Raw genomic sequence first — 13919 nt, 5'->3', positions numbered from 1 at the left:
CTCTATTAAAAGTCGTAGTAATAAGTTATGTGTTTCAAGGGGGTTGTAGAATAGAAGAAAACTCTTAAGGAAAAGACAATTCCTTGTATGTAAGAGGTGCATAAACATCCCCCAGTAATGTTGCCTGTCTGACTCCTGTAGGCATTTGAGTTTGCAGACCCTATAATACAAAGAAAAGTTAATGTAGTGGATAAAAGCATTAGCTTTGGAATGAAGAAGACCTGAGCTTGGATGCTGGCTCACTGTGTGACCTTGGCAAATTATTTACCCTCTCTGTGCTTTAGTATCCTCACACGTAAAATAGAGGTAATTACAGTACCTATATCAGAGGGTTGTTTTAAGGTGACAATGAGATCAAAGATATGATGTTTTAACCAGTGCCTGGCACATGGTGTTAGCTATTACTAGTGCAAAGTACAGAACAGAGCAAGGGTTTCAATGTGAGGAGATGAGAAAAGAAGGCATGCTTACACCACACAGAAAAGCCTAAGAAAAGACTGAGAGGGAATGGCAAATATCTTGTGTCAAGGGCCAAAACAAAGGCTTCACAATGAAGCTGAAAAGATCATTTATGTGAAGATTTTAAAACTCAGCTGAGGAGAACTATCCCATAAGTCAGTATTTCCCAAAATGTGTCATTGTGTGATGAATTTAGGTGATAAAAATGGAATAGGGCATTAAATAAGAGAATCACAAGGTGAGCGTCATTCTCTTTTGATTCTCTTTCGAACTTTCTAATTAAGCACAGGGGAACGTCTGGGTTTGATGCTATTCATCTCAAGCACCTCTCTGACCATACTTGCTAAATCTCAAGTTCTAGAGATAGTAGACCTCAGGCTTAAAGGCTCCATAGCAACAGTATCTACTGTGTTTCCCCGAAAATAAGACATACTCCGAAAATAAGACCTAGCGCATGGAAAGATAAGACATCCTCTGAAAATAAAACCTAGCGCAACTTTGGGAGAAAAATTAATATAAGACACTGTCTTATTTTCAGGGAAACAGGATAGCTACAACTCACCAGCAGTTCTGTTTCTCCTTGCTTTGTGTGTTTTTTTAATCCTCACTGGCGTTATGCTTTTTAAAAACATATGTATTTTTATTGATTTCAGAGAGAGGGAGAGATAGAAACAGCAATGAGAGAGAAACATAGATTCGCTGCCTCATGCACGCCCTCTACTGGGGATGGAGCTCTCAACCTGGGCATGTGCTGTGAGTAGGATTCCATCCTGCGATCTTCTGGTGCATAGGACCAGCTCAACCAATTGAGGGGAGAAAGAGAGAGAACAAGAGAGAGAAACATCCATCAGTTGCCTCCTGTCGGCACCCCAACCGGGAATTGAACCGGCAACCTAGGTATGTGCCTAATTGAAATCAAACCTTCAACTTTTTTGGCGCATCAGACCAACTTTTTTGGTGCATCAGACGCTCCAACCGACTTAGCAATTCGGCCAGGGCTCCTTGCTTAGGTTTTGCAGTTATCTTATTATAGCAAGTAATAAATATCACTTAGGCGAAGATATGAGGGACCATTTAGAGAAGAAAAACATCAAGTAAATAAGAGTATGGCTAATATGTGGGTAAGGCAAATATGTTGGAGAAACATGTCATGGATGTAGAAAAGGAGCCCAGGGCGTAATGTGCATAACGGAATGACAGGACCAAACTGTGATGTGTGTACATTCCTCTGCCCCCTCTCCAAGCCTGTTTCTCCATCTGCAAAGGGGGTGGGGTGGGGGAAGAGACCTCGCAGCCACCCAGTCCCGGGGTTCAGCGCCCTTACCCTAGGCCGCCGGCCCGTTGCCCCTGGCAACCACAGGAGTGCACGCACAGGCTCCCGCCATCCCCGCCGGGGCTGGACCTCCCGTTCCTCCCGGAATGCCCCGCTCCTCACCACTGTTCGGCTTTATCTCTCCACGTCAACACGGCCCTCATTGCGCCTCGGGCCCCTCCTCCCCGCCTCAGCAACTCGGCCCTCGCCGCCCGCCACTTCGGCTACCTGGGTTACCGTTGACAACGCACATGCGCAGTGAGCTACGCGCGCGCCTTAGCGAGTTAACCAAGTGCGCATGTCTGAAAAGGAGGGCTAGTAAAGGAGCGAAAACTGGGGATAGGAACTGGAGCCGAGCAGGCGCGTCTGCGCAACTGGGGCGCGCCCGATTGGTCAGAATGGGCGGAGGGCGGGGCGTCTTCCTCGACAAAAGGATTCTATTGGCCGAGCGGTGGAAATAGCTGAGGCGGAGCGGGCAGCCGGGAAGCGGCTATGGAGTTTGACAGATTTTTACCGCCCTCAGCTTTAGGTTTTAGCCTCTAGCATTCTGAGCCCAAGGCATTTTTACATCTTACTCTGCTCCACGCCCTGGGCGTCCCCCGCCCTGTTGGCCCGTCTGGTGCAGCCGGAGTCCGCTGGGATGGAGAGTCCGAGCCGGGGAGACAGTGGAGCTGCCCCCTTCGTCACCCCTAGTGAGAGCCCAGACCCGGAGCGGCCGGGTGACCTCCGGCAAGTGATCGCCCCCTTTCGGGTCTCGGTTTCACCGCTTGTAAAGTGGGAGCGGGGGAACAGAAGTGGGTGGGCCTTTCCTATAGAGTCCACAGAGACCTCGGGGCTCACGGGTTCCTTACTAGGAATTAAGGCTAGAACTAAGTACTCTTCTGGTGGGGTCAGCCCTGGGGTACTCCCGACTTTCTTACCCAAAATGTCGAGAGCTGGGAGGAGCAGGGAGATGGTACATGGAGACGTCTACCTGAGTAGGAGGGTCCTAGGAAGGAGAGGTCAGGACCAGCAGCCAAGAGCGCCCCAAAAGTGTGTCCTATGAGAAGTAACAGAGGAAGCTGCAGTCATGTATTGAGTACTTGTATATGTGTAATCTGGGGCTAAAGTGAGTGACTTATTTTTCTTTGAAAATGTAATCCTTAGAATTACCTTAAAAGGTATTATCTCCTTTTTACAGGCGAGGAAAGGAGATTGAGAGGTTAAGGAACGTGTAATTGTCAGAGCTGGGATTTGAACCCAGTATGTTGACTTTGTACTCTTTTCACCAGATTTCAGTTTCCTTATCTCTAAAATTGTGAACTATATAATTTCTCAAGCTCCACCGAGCTTCCCAAAATTAAATGACCCAGACTGAGGTCAGACTTTGATTCTAATTTTCATTAGGAGCTCTTTGGTTTCCCTATTTCTAGAAGTTGTAGTAGACATCATTGTAACCCGTTCAGTTTTTGAAATTTGTGATTTAGTGATTAGGATATACTCTACTGAAGTTTTTCAATAATAGTACAGGGGGAGTAGTATTAGATTTAGTAGACCTGGGTTCTTATAACAGCTCTGCAAATAATTTAATCTTCCTGTCACTCAATTTTATCAATAAAATTAGAGTAATCTTTATCCAACCTACCTCATAAGATTATGAGGATCAAGAATGAAAGAGATTTGAAAAATCTGTATCATAAATTACCTTTTGGTAAGTAATCTGGTGAAAGTGATACTCTCCCCGAGAAAAATGTATGTATATATAACATTTTTACCTCACTTATTTGGGGAAGAGGAAGATTCTTCACTGACTCATGTAAGCAGGTCTGTTGATTCTAGGTTGAGCTCAGCATTTGGTTCATATTTTTTAAATTATACCAGTGTCATCAGAAGTCTGATTAATTTTAAAAAGTTTCTAGCAAATAGCTTGAGCTTTTCATTGTGTAGAGATTTGCAACACTTTTTAACCCATGTTAGAGATAGGAAGACAGTGGATGGCAGAAGGATATTCCCATACCTTGTCTCCCCGAAAATAAGACATCCTCCGAAAATAAGACATCCCCTGAAAATAATACCTAGCGCAACTTTGGGAGAAAAAATTAATATAAGACACTGTCTTATTTTCGGGGAAACAGGATAGCATAAAACTGGTCCATACTGATTTTAATCTCTCCCATAATCCAAATCCTCACCCCTGTTTGGCTTTATCTCTCCACGTCAATATGGCCCTTATGGCGACATTTGGTTCCTGCTCTGTCAGGGATTTAAATCAAAGACGCAGAATAAAATCAATTTTAAATAAGCTAATCATTTATACTTTGTTTTTTTCAGCAAGGAAAATGCTCTGGGATCAGAAAGAGTAGATGGAAAACAAATGGTGATAAGCAGCAGCAGTGAGTGTAATCTCTTGCTGCAAGAGCCCATTGCTTCTGCTCAGTGTGGTGGTGCTGAAATGACAGAATGCCATAAGTCTGTCCCATGTGGATGGGAAAGAGTTGTGAAGCAAAGGTTATCTGGAAAAACAGCCGGGAGATATGATGTATATTTTATCAGGTGAGCATGCAAAGTGGTAAAGATAGTGCAGCCAAATAATTTTGTTTAAACAGGTAGTGTGAAAGCGTAACAGGTATCTTGACTTTTTTCTATTATTACCGTAAAACCATTATGGATTGTATTCCTTCAATGTCACTGATTAGTTTTATCAAGTGATTTAGGGACAAGTACATACATTTTCTCCTACTGTGAATGGTTAATGATAAAGTCGCACTTAAGTTATATTTGTAAAATTAATTTATAGTATCATATTCCTCCTCATAGATGAAACTATTTAAAAATACCATTTTATCACTATTTTTATTTTAAATGACAAATACCCCCTGGCAACATTTGGAAATTATTAATTACACATCTGAAACGTGGTCTGATTCTTTTTAAGTCACTTTTATTTACTATCAATGTTTCCATTAATATCATTTTTAGCCCACAAGGACTGAAGTTCAGATCCAAAAGTTCACTTGCTAATTATCTTCACAAAAATGAAGAGACGTCTCTTAAACCAGAGGATTTTGATTTTACTGCACCGTCTAAAAGGGGCACCAAGTCAAAATATAAAGACTGCAGCACGGCAGCTCTGACATCCCAGCTGCAAAATGAAAGTAGCATTTCAAACCGGAACCTCAGGACAAGAAGCAGGTGGAAAAAAGATGTGCTTCCTCTGCCAAGTGGTAGTTTGGAGTCCCAAGCTAGCAGGGAACTCTCTGACTTTACTTCCATGCATTTGCTTTTGAAAGAAGGTGACGGTGTTAATGATGTTGACTCCAGAAAGGTTAGAAAGTCCAAAGAGAAGAGGACTACTGTGAAAGGAATTCAAGTTAAGAAAACTAAAACAGGGTGCCTGAAGAGTTTTCCAGATCCTGTTCAGAGTATCAGAAAAAGAGAATCTGTGTGTAATGAGGCAGAAGCTGAAAGTGAATCTGTTGCACAAGAAAGTCAGCTTGATAGGACTTTATGCGTTTCTGATTCCAGAGCAAGCAACAAGACCATCCATGTGACCAACGAAGAAAAGAGACTTGTAAAAGAAAAATCATTGCGTTCAGGATCAAATTTTAGTTTTGAACAAACAACTTCGGGCAGCATAAACAAATTATGTTTGACCAAAGAAGCAGAACACACGTGTGAGAATACCTTTTTAGAACCTGAGGAAATAACAACAGTAGAAGTTGGGGAGAGGAAGGAACATTTGCATACTGACAGTTTAGAATGTGGCTCTGAAATGGACAACAACTGCTCACAAACTGAGAAAGATTCCACTTCTGTTAAAATATGTCAAGGTACTCAGTGCATTTAAAATGCTATTTAAGATGTGATGAGGCAGTTTATATTCCTGGATACTGTATTTCATGCCTGTAACCAGTTAAGATGTGGGGGTAGAATGAAGAAGTAGGGCCAAAAGTGAGATCTATTCTACTAATTGATCCTAGTACCTTGTCTAACTGATCTTCAAACCCCTTCCTATGGCAGAGGGAGTTAGCTGGCAACTGCCTTGATGCCCCCAGTAAAGGAGAACTGTGCCATGAACAGCTGCTGACATCTCTCCCTGGTGCAGCAGCTCGGACTCTGGACAGTCCTTTCCCTTCTTCCCATCTTTCCGGCCAGTAACCTTACAACTTGAGGGAAATGAAAAGGCTTCACATGGAAAAGTTTTGGGGAAGACTCCTTTAATATATAAACTGGTTGAGAATATTTATTACAGATGTGTGACTTCCAATTCAATTTCATATATATCATAGTCATTTTTATCATCTATGATGATGTAATGCTTCTCTAAACTGTTTTAGAGCTCTAAATAATTCAAAACTGTACTTACATAGTTCATCTATTATTCGTAATATAGTTTAGAGCTGAGGACTTTTGCCTTTATAATACCTCAGTGAATAAGAAATAAAAAGGAGACCATTTGAGCACCCTAATATTAGTTATTCATTATGGCATAATGAATAACGTTTAAAGAACAAAAGTAATTTTACTTAAACCCTACAAGAGACAGCCTGGACAAATTGGTGGAGCAGGGGATTAGACTTTATTCCTGCTGTCAGGCCCACTCATGATTTTATGTCTTTGCTATACCTGGAATTTTTCCACCTTTAACAGAAGGTGGCCAAATATACCTAGGACCTGCGTAAGAATTCTTCACGTCTGTTCTTTAAAGACTTTGAGCTTCTTAAACCCTTAGGCATATATAGGTTTATTGCTAGTATAATGGAAAAAATAAATATTAAAAACATTCTTTTGCAATTCCAATAGAAGTATCTATTTATCCTATACATAAAGTCTAGTTCTCAATATAAGTTGAAATACCCTTAGGTTAACAGATGTTCAGTGTAATAGTAAAGTCTCTCCCACTGGCTTAAGTAGAAATTTCCCAGTCTCCAGTAATTTATTAATTATTTACAGAAACCCATAAAAAATTATCAAATAGCCAGTAAGCTCAGTTTCCTTTGTTCTTACTTTTTTTTTTAACTTTCTAATAGGTTTTACCTATTTAAACTTGAAAGGCAAAAAACCCTAAACTAATTATCTGGAAAATGGGATACTTGGCCCAGTCTCCAGTTACTCCCACTATCATTTTGGAATGGTTGCTTAATTTCTAAGTCTTAGTTTCATCATCTGTAAAATGGAAATAATAACCCTTATTAGTGCTGTCTTTCATATCAAGAATATTGTAAAGTAAAATGAGAAGTGAAAAAGATGGCTTTACTCTATGCAAATAAAAGGTATTATTAACTGGCATTCAAATTTAAAGGATATGGCTAGAGGGAGTGTTAAATGAGATTTTTTTTTTGAAACGGGAAGCCTGATAACACTTGTCAAATAGTCTTTGATAAATTAATTGAATTTCCTAGAAGATAGTGACCTTAGGTTTTTCTACGGGTTCTGTTTTGTCTATATTCTCCCCCCGACCCCCCTTTTTTTTTAGTAAGTGTAAAAATGTTCACTGCAGAATTTTTAGAAAATTTAAGAAAAATTACCATTCAGAAACAACCATTATACCATTTTGGTTTATTTTAGTCTAATTTCTGTAAATATATATATATATATATATATATATATATGTGTGTGTGTGTGTGTGTGTGTGTGTGTGTGTGTGTATATGTGTATATATATTTGTGTGTGTAAATATATATGTATATATGTATATATACATATACTATATATGTAAATGTGTGTATGTATATATGTGTGTATATATACATATACTGTATATGTAAATGTGTGTGTGTGTATACACACACTTTTTAAAATTAAATTGGGGTCACATGTAGAATATTGCTTTTTTTATTTTTTTCTTTTTTTTTTTCTTTTTTTTAAGTATATTTTATTGATTTTTGTACAGAGAGGAAAGGAGAGAGATAGAGAGCTAGAAACATCAATGAGAGAGTCATCAATCAGCTGCCTCCTGCACACCCCCTACTGGGGATATGCCCGCAACCAAGGTCCATGCCCTTGACCGGAATCGAACCCGGGGCCCCTCAGTCCCCAAGCTGACGCTCTATCCATTGAGCCAAACCGGTCCCAGCAGAATATTGCTTTTTTTCACCTGAAAGTTAAAGATGTAAGAAAGTCTTCATGACATATTCTCAAAAATATTTTAATGACAACATTCTACAAAAGTGTCATAATTTAAAATATTCCATATTATTTCCAATGTTTCAATACTATGAACTCTGATCATAAGTTATAGAGAACTAATGTAACGGAGTTGTTAAAGTCCTGAACTCAGGAGTCAGACTACCTGGATTTGAATTTCAACTCTACTACTTCCTTAACCTTGGGCAAGTTATTCAGCTTCTCTGTACCTCAATTTCCATATCTCTAGAGTGGAGATTAGAAGTCCAATGCGCTATCCATTGCGCTACAGAGCCCGCTATATCTATAGAGTGGAGATCAAATAGTCCTTTAACTCAGAGGTCATTTGTAGGATTAAATTGATTAATTTTTGTAAAGTGTTTAGCATACTGCCTGGCAAACACCTAATGCTTTATAATAATAGTTTTTATTATTATTGTTGTTGTTATTATTTGCATACCTGAATATTTCTTTAGGCTAAAACCATAGATTCTACAACCAATGTTCACTCTTCCTTTTCAGAAGACACCATCCCACGGACACAAGTAGAGAAAAGGAAAACAAGCCTGTATTTCTCCAGCAAATACAACAAAGAAGGTACCCTTTCCCAATCAGAAAATCAGATTTTAAACCTGTTTCAGATATCCGACTCTGATGCATTGTGTTTGTTCAGCTCTCAGCCCCCCACGTCGCAAAGCCTTTAAGAAGTGGACACCTCCTCGGTCACCTTTTAATCTTGTCCAAGAAACACTTTTTCACGACCCATGGAAGCTCCTCATAGCAACTATATTTCTCAATCGCACTTCAGGTTTGTGGATTATTTTAATCTGTACCTTATTAGAGACAGTATGATGAGAAAGAGCACTGAGTTGATTGGGAAGCCTGTGTTCAAGTTTGATTTTGAGTCTGTGTGACCTCAGGTAAAAGCCTTCCCCTTTCTGCCCTCAAGCTATTCACCCATGAGAATGTTAGACTAGCCTTTATAGCACTAAGGAGCAGATTTTCATTTATTTTCTACTTTCAGATTAGTTTTGGTCATCAATGAAAATCAAGTACATAACATCCCTCCACCCTTAGACATGTATAAAAGCATTTTTTCATGGAATGCTTTCTTTAATGTCATTGACACCTTCTGTTTTTTTATGCTTTTACACTATTTATCTGATGCTTTGATTATGTAAAAACTAATACAGGTGTGGGCAAAAGTAGGTTTAAAATAACTCATACAATAATCCTTATAGGATAAAAGCCTAATATGCAATTGTCCCCTCTGGCAGTCTTTCAACCAGGAGTTCAACCACTTGCTATGGCATGTGCTGACCACGGGGGGGGGGGGGGGGCTGTGCGGAACATGGCAGGTGTTGGTGACACAGAGTTCAGGCAGGAGCTGCGACCTCTCGCCAGCTACCTAGGTGCAGGGGTGATGGGAATGAAGGTGTGGTGAGAATGCGGGGTGTCCACCAAGCTTGATCTCACTCCCCCTGCTACCTTCCAGCAGAATGCCAGGGCTCATGCACACATCCGGGACGCCCCCTGTGCTCATGTACTGGACACCCACAAGGAACCCACCCCACATCCGTGCAGCATCTTCCAAGTGTGCCAGGCCACAGCCTCCAAGACCACAGGCTGGTCAGGCTCCCTGTGGGTTCAAGCAGGAGCTGGTCTGCAAAAGGCTGGCCAGGAGAGAGCTCGAGAGAGCAGGCTGCCTGCCCGGTTTCTGTGCAGCACCACTGGGCAGCCCAGAGGCCCCTACTGCACCCCGGCCTGTGGCATCCAGCCACACTCACCACATCTCTGCGTGGGGACTCGGGCACCGTGACTCAGGCAGAGAGAGGTGCATGGGGGTTTGGGGACACAGGTGCTGCCCAGGGCCCAGAGGTCAGCTGGGATCTGCCCTTCTATGCCAGATGCTTTCATTCCCGGACAGGCCTAGGGATCACATCCGTGCACGAATTTTGTGCACTGGGCTCTAGTTAATAAATAATACAAGAAAAAACTCTGTTTCTCATACAACTACTTGTGCCCACCCCTGTATTATGTAAGGTCAGGTTTCAGCAAAATCTGGACTGTTAACCAAATAGATTATCGGTGTTGGTTTTTCACTCTCAAAGTGGTTATTGGTTTAGGTAATGACTTCTCAATAATGGTATTAAAAAAAAAAAAAAAAGGCTCTATATGAGATTTCTAGTTGAGGAAGTACCTGAACATAAATTAGCCCATCTGGAGGCTTGTAATCACATAGTTATCTTTACATCCAGGTAAAATGGCAATTCCTGTGCTTTGGGAGTTTCTGGAGAAGTATCCTTCCGCTGAGATAGCAAGAACTGCAGACTGGAGAGAGGTGTCAGAACTTCTTAAACCTATCGGTCTCTACGAACTTCGAGCAAAAACCATTATCAAGTTCTCAGGTAATACCCACATACCCAAAGGAAAAACATAAACTGTGCTTCCATAAGAAAGCCACGCCTTAAACTTTTATGTCCACGGATGCTACATTAATAGACGTCGTTCAGCTCAAGCACCAAAGGCGTTTAAAACAGTTCACTTACCCCAAGCCACAGTCACCCATCAACCCGTGCAATAAATCTTTGCCCAGCCATGTGAGCATAATTAGAGGAAGAAGTCATTGAAGCAGAAAGCCCTCAGGACAGTACCTCTTTGAGTAAGCACAAAATAATAATGGTCAGTAATTGACAGGTGAGGTATTCAGACAGAGATGCTTCAGGAACTCGGCAGAAAGAGCAATCACAACTGGGGTTGTTAGGAAAGATTCTTCCCTGCCCCTTTCTGCTGTTCTCCTCCATTACCACACATTTGGGGAAAGTGTCTTTCTTGAGGCTGGTCTGATATGTGGGCTGTTGCATTCTCAGATGAGTATCTGACGAAGCAATGGAGATATCCAATTGAGCTTCACGGGATTGGCAAATATGGCAACGACTCCTACCGAATTTTTTGCGTCAATGAGTGGAAACAGGTGAGGTGCACTAGCAGCTAGAACATCTCTTGTTTCTGAGGCAAAATAAGACCACTGTTATGGCTAAAACTATTGGGTCGGCAACTAAGTAATTGCGGATTTTTTAAAGAAAATCAAAGACAATTTTTTCATGGAACTAAATAACTTTATTCTGTAATGTATTGCCCATTTTTATCAATGACCTTTTGCCATCTTTCAGGCAGCATCATAATCCCACGTTCAAAAAACTTCTGGTTTTTATTAGCAAAAAACTGAATCAGGTACGATTTGACATCATCATCATTATTGAAATTTTTACCATTCAAGGAGTTTTGTAAAGATCGAAACAAAAAGTAATCAGATGGTGCAAGGTCAGGACTATATGGTGGATGTGGCAAAACATCCCAACCAAGCTCCATTAATTTTTGCCGAGTGACCAAAGATGTGTGTGGCCTTGCATTGTCATGATGGAATACAACACCTTTTCGATTTGTCAATTCGGGCCGCTTTTCTTCAACTGCATTATTTAATTTCGTTAGTTGTTCAATGTAGACATCAGAATTGATCGTTCGGTTGGGTGGTAAGAGTTCAAAGTAGACAATTCCTTTGTAATCCCACCAAACTGATAACAAAACCTTCTTTTGATGAATATCAGCTTTTGATGTTGTTTGAGTTGGTTCACCTGGCCTGCTCCACGATCTTTTCCGCTTGATATTGTTGTAAACAACCCATTTTTCATCGCCAGTTATCAGTCATTTTAAAAATGGATCATTTTCATTATGTTTCTTTAGCAAATCGCAGCTGCTAATGCATTGCGTTAACTGTGATTCTTTCAGTTCGTGAGGAACCCATGTATCAAGTTTTTGAACATAGCCAAGTTGTTTTAAGTGATTTTCAATGCATGTATGTGATACATGAAGCTTCTCTGCAATCTCACGTGTTGTACTGTGACAGTCCGAATTGATTATTGCTTTGATTAGGGCGTCATCAACTTCAACTGGACGACCAGAGCGTTTTTCATCTTTGAGTGAAAAATCACCAGAACGAAATTTGGCAAACCAATTTTGACACTGCCGTTCTTTTAAGGCTTCGTCACCATAAACAGCACATAACTTTTTATGAGCTTGCGATGCGTTTTTCCCTTTGAGGAAATAAAAAAGCAAAATATGACAAAAATGTTCCTTTTGATTTTCCATTTTTCAACGAACGCCAAACGAAAACTACAAAACAGATCAAAAAACTTTTTTTATTGATTAACAGATGAATAGCCAACTATCAAATAACAATGTGTTTTACATTTGTACTACGTCTGCAAACCTAAAAATTCAACTGAAGCCATATATGTGTGAAACCCGCAATTACTTAGCTGCCGACCCAATATTTGTTGAACAGACATGCTATTATAGTCACAAACAATTTTGTTCCAAACTTGAGGGGCAGTGGGTGGCATGCAGTTATCGGCAGCAAGGAGAGGATCCATAGACACTCCCAAGTCCATAAAGACTCCTTGGTGTGACCCCTGACCGACCTCCAGCAGTTTGTCATTTGGCCCTGTTCCTGTCATTACATTCATGTAATGTTTCTAAGCCTGATGTAGTTTTCTTCCTGTCACAATCCTACGAGTCTTTAAAAGTACACCACAGGAAAGCAGGCAGGTCTGAGCTTGGAATGCTACTAGGGTTTCTCTTAATAGTCTCAAACTATTTTTGTGGTAACTGGATCCTACCTCAGCTGCCCGTTCTATTTAGTTGGTCGGCAAACTCATTAGTCAACAGAGCCAAATATCAACAGTACAACGATTGAAATTTCTTTTGAGAGTCAAATTTTTTAAACTTAAACTTCTTCTAATGCCACTTTTTCGAAATAGACTCGCCCAGGCCATGGTATTTTGTGGAAGAGCCACATTCAAGGGGCCAAAGAGCCGCACGTGGCTCGAGAGCCACCATTTGCCGACCACTGGCCTAGCACATGGGCATCTGGGTGTGTAGTGCTGGTAAGCACTGCCAGGTAGCCTGCTACACTGCCCTCTTAGTCTGTGATCAGCTAATAGGTCTGTCTGGCCAAGCCCAACCCTGCTCCATCATTTATTGTGACCTGAGTGATTCATTTAACTCTGAGTCAATAACCTCCTACTGGAAATGGTATATTATTCCTTGGTCATGTTATCACTCCTTCATGCACCAGGTTCTGGTGAAGATCAGTACTAAATTGGAAAGTACTTTATACACTGTAAAGTATTACCTTAATGTAAGGTATCATTTTGAACATTTGTGAATCCAGTTAAGTTAAAGGTTATAATTTTCAGGTTATTATCATAATGTACGTTCTCCCACTGTATCTTTAAAAAATCAATTTTATAAATGTATTTCTAACTAACTTACTCATTTCTTACAGGTGCACCCTGAAGACCATAAGTTAAATAAATATCATGACTGGCTTTGGGAAAATCATGAAAAATTAAGTCTGTCTTAAAAACTCTGTGATGTTTTAAAACTCACTTTTTATATATTGCTTTGACTCTTCAGAGCTCCATTAAGCCAACCAACTATGTTTCCAGGTATATAGGTTTTAATCGGCCCAATTAGAAACCTAATTCTTAATGTGTGTGTCACTGGTAGATCTTTACTACTGAACGTGCTGTAACATGTTTTGAAATTTCTTTAAAAAATAAATTGTTATTTGATAACAATCCTAAAAATGTATATGACTTTTCCAATAGTGAAATGTGATTTGAAGATGAAAAATACTTTTCTAAACTATCAATAATACAAAGCAAATTTCTTTCCACCTTGAGAAAAGATTAGACTTTTTATTCTCTTTCTATAAAAATGATATTATACAATTGTTATATCAAGAAGTAATGAGCCCTAGCTGGTTTGGCTCAGTGGATAGAGCGTCAGCCTGTGGACTGAAGGGTCCCAGGTTCGATTCTGATCAAGGGCACATGCCCGCATTGTGGGCTCAATCTCCAGTAGGGGGTGGGCAGGAGGCAGCCGACCAATGATTCTCTCTCATCATGATGTTTCCATCTCTCTCTCCCTCTCTCTTCCTCTCTGAAATCAATAAAAAATATATATATATATATATATT

At 40.4% G+C, this 13919-nt stretch overlaps 2 protein-coding genes across 4 annotated transcripts in view; one reads left to right on the top strand and one right to left on the bottom strand.

Annotated features, from left to right (window-relative positions):
• The window catches only part of IFT122 (intraflagellar transport 122), a 69496-nt gene extending 67465 nt beyond the window's left edge, over positions 1 to 2031 (bottom strand). For both annotated transcript variants that reach the window (XM_084902559.1, XM_084902558.1), the window contains exon 1: positions 1895 to 2031. In XM_084902559.1, coding sequence (XP_084758685.1) covers positions 1895 to 1935 — 41 coding nt within the window. In that variant the 5' untranslated portion in view covers positions 1936 to 2031. The remainder of the gene's footprint in view (positions 1 to 1894) is intronic.
• A 182-nt stretch (positions 2032 to 2213) lies between these two features.
• MBD4 (methyl-CpG binding domain 4, DNA glycosylase) lies at positions 2214 to 13527 on the top strand. 2 transcript variants are annotated; one of them, XM_084902599.1, is made up of 8 exons: positions 2214 to 2500; positions 4082 to 4303; positions 4730 to 5580; positions 8399 to 8473; positions 8550 to 8684; positions 10135 to 10284; positions 10747 to 10850; positions 13224 to 13527. In XM_084902599.1, the coding sequence occupies exons 1-8, from the start codon at positions 2412 to 2414 to the stop codon at positions 13299 to 13301; spliced, it is 1704 nt and encodes a 567-aa protein (XP_084758725.1). In that variant the 5' UTR covers positions 2214 to 2411; the 3' UTR covers positions 13302 to 13527. The 2 variants fall into 2 exon arrangements, with proteins under 2 accessions (XP_084758725.1, XP_084758726.1); XM_084902600.1 differs by having other exon boundaries at positions 2243 to 2504; positions 4086 to 4303.
• Positions 13528 to 13919: the final 392 nt, after the last annotated feature.

The sequence above is a fragment of the Pipistrellus hanaki genome (genome assembly GCF_964339955.1).
Source record: "Pipistrellus hanaki genome assembly, chromosome: 13".
NCBI lineage: Eukaryota > Metazoa > Chordata > Mammalia > Chiroptera > Vespertilionidae > Pipistrellus > Pipistrellus hanaki.
This window is presented reverse-complemented; position numbering and strand designations above follow the sequence as displayed.

Excerpts from the sequence above, each read along its gene's own strand:
- MBD4 (XM_084902599.1), top strand. The coding sequence starts at position 2,412 with ATGGAGAGTCCGAGCCGGGGAGACAGTGGAGCTGCCCCCTTCGTCACC. Across the intron at positions 2,501-4,081 it reads GAGCGGCCGGGTGACCTCCG|CAAGGAAAATGCTCTGGGAT; the intron begins GCAAGTGATCGC and ends TGTTTTTTTCAG. Across the intron at positions 8,685-10,134 it reads ATTTCTCAATCGCACTTCAG|GTAAAATGGCAATTCCTGTG; the intron begins GTTTGTGGATTA and ends CTTTACATCCAG.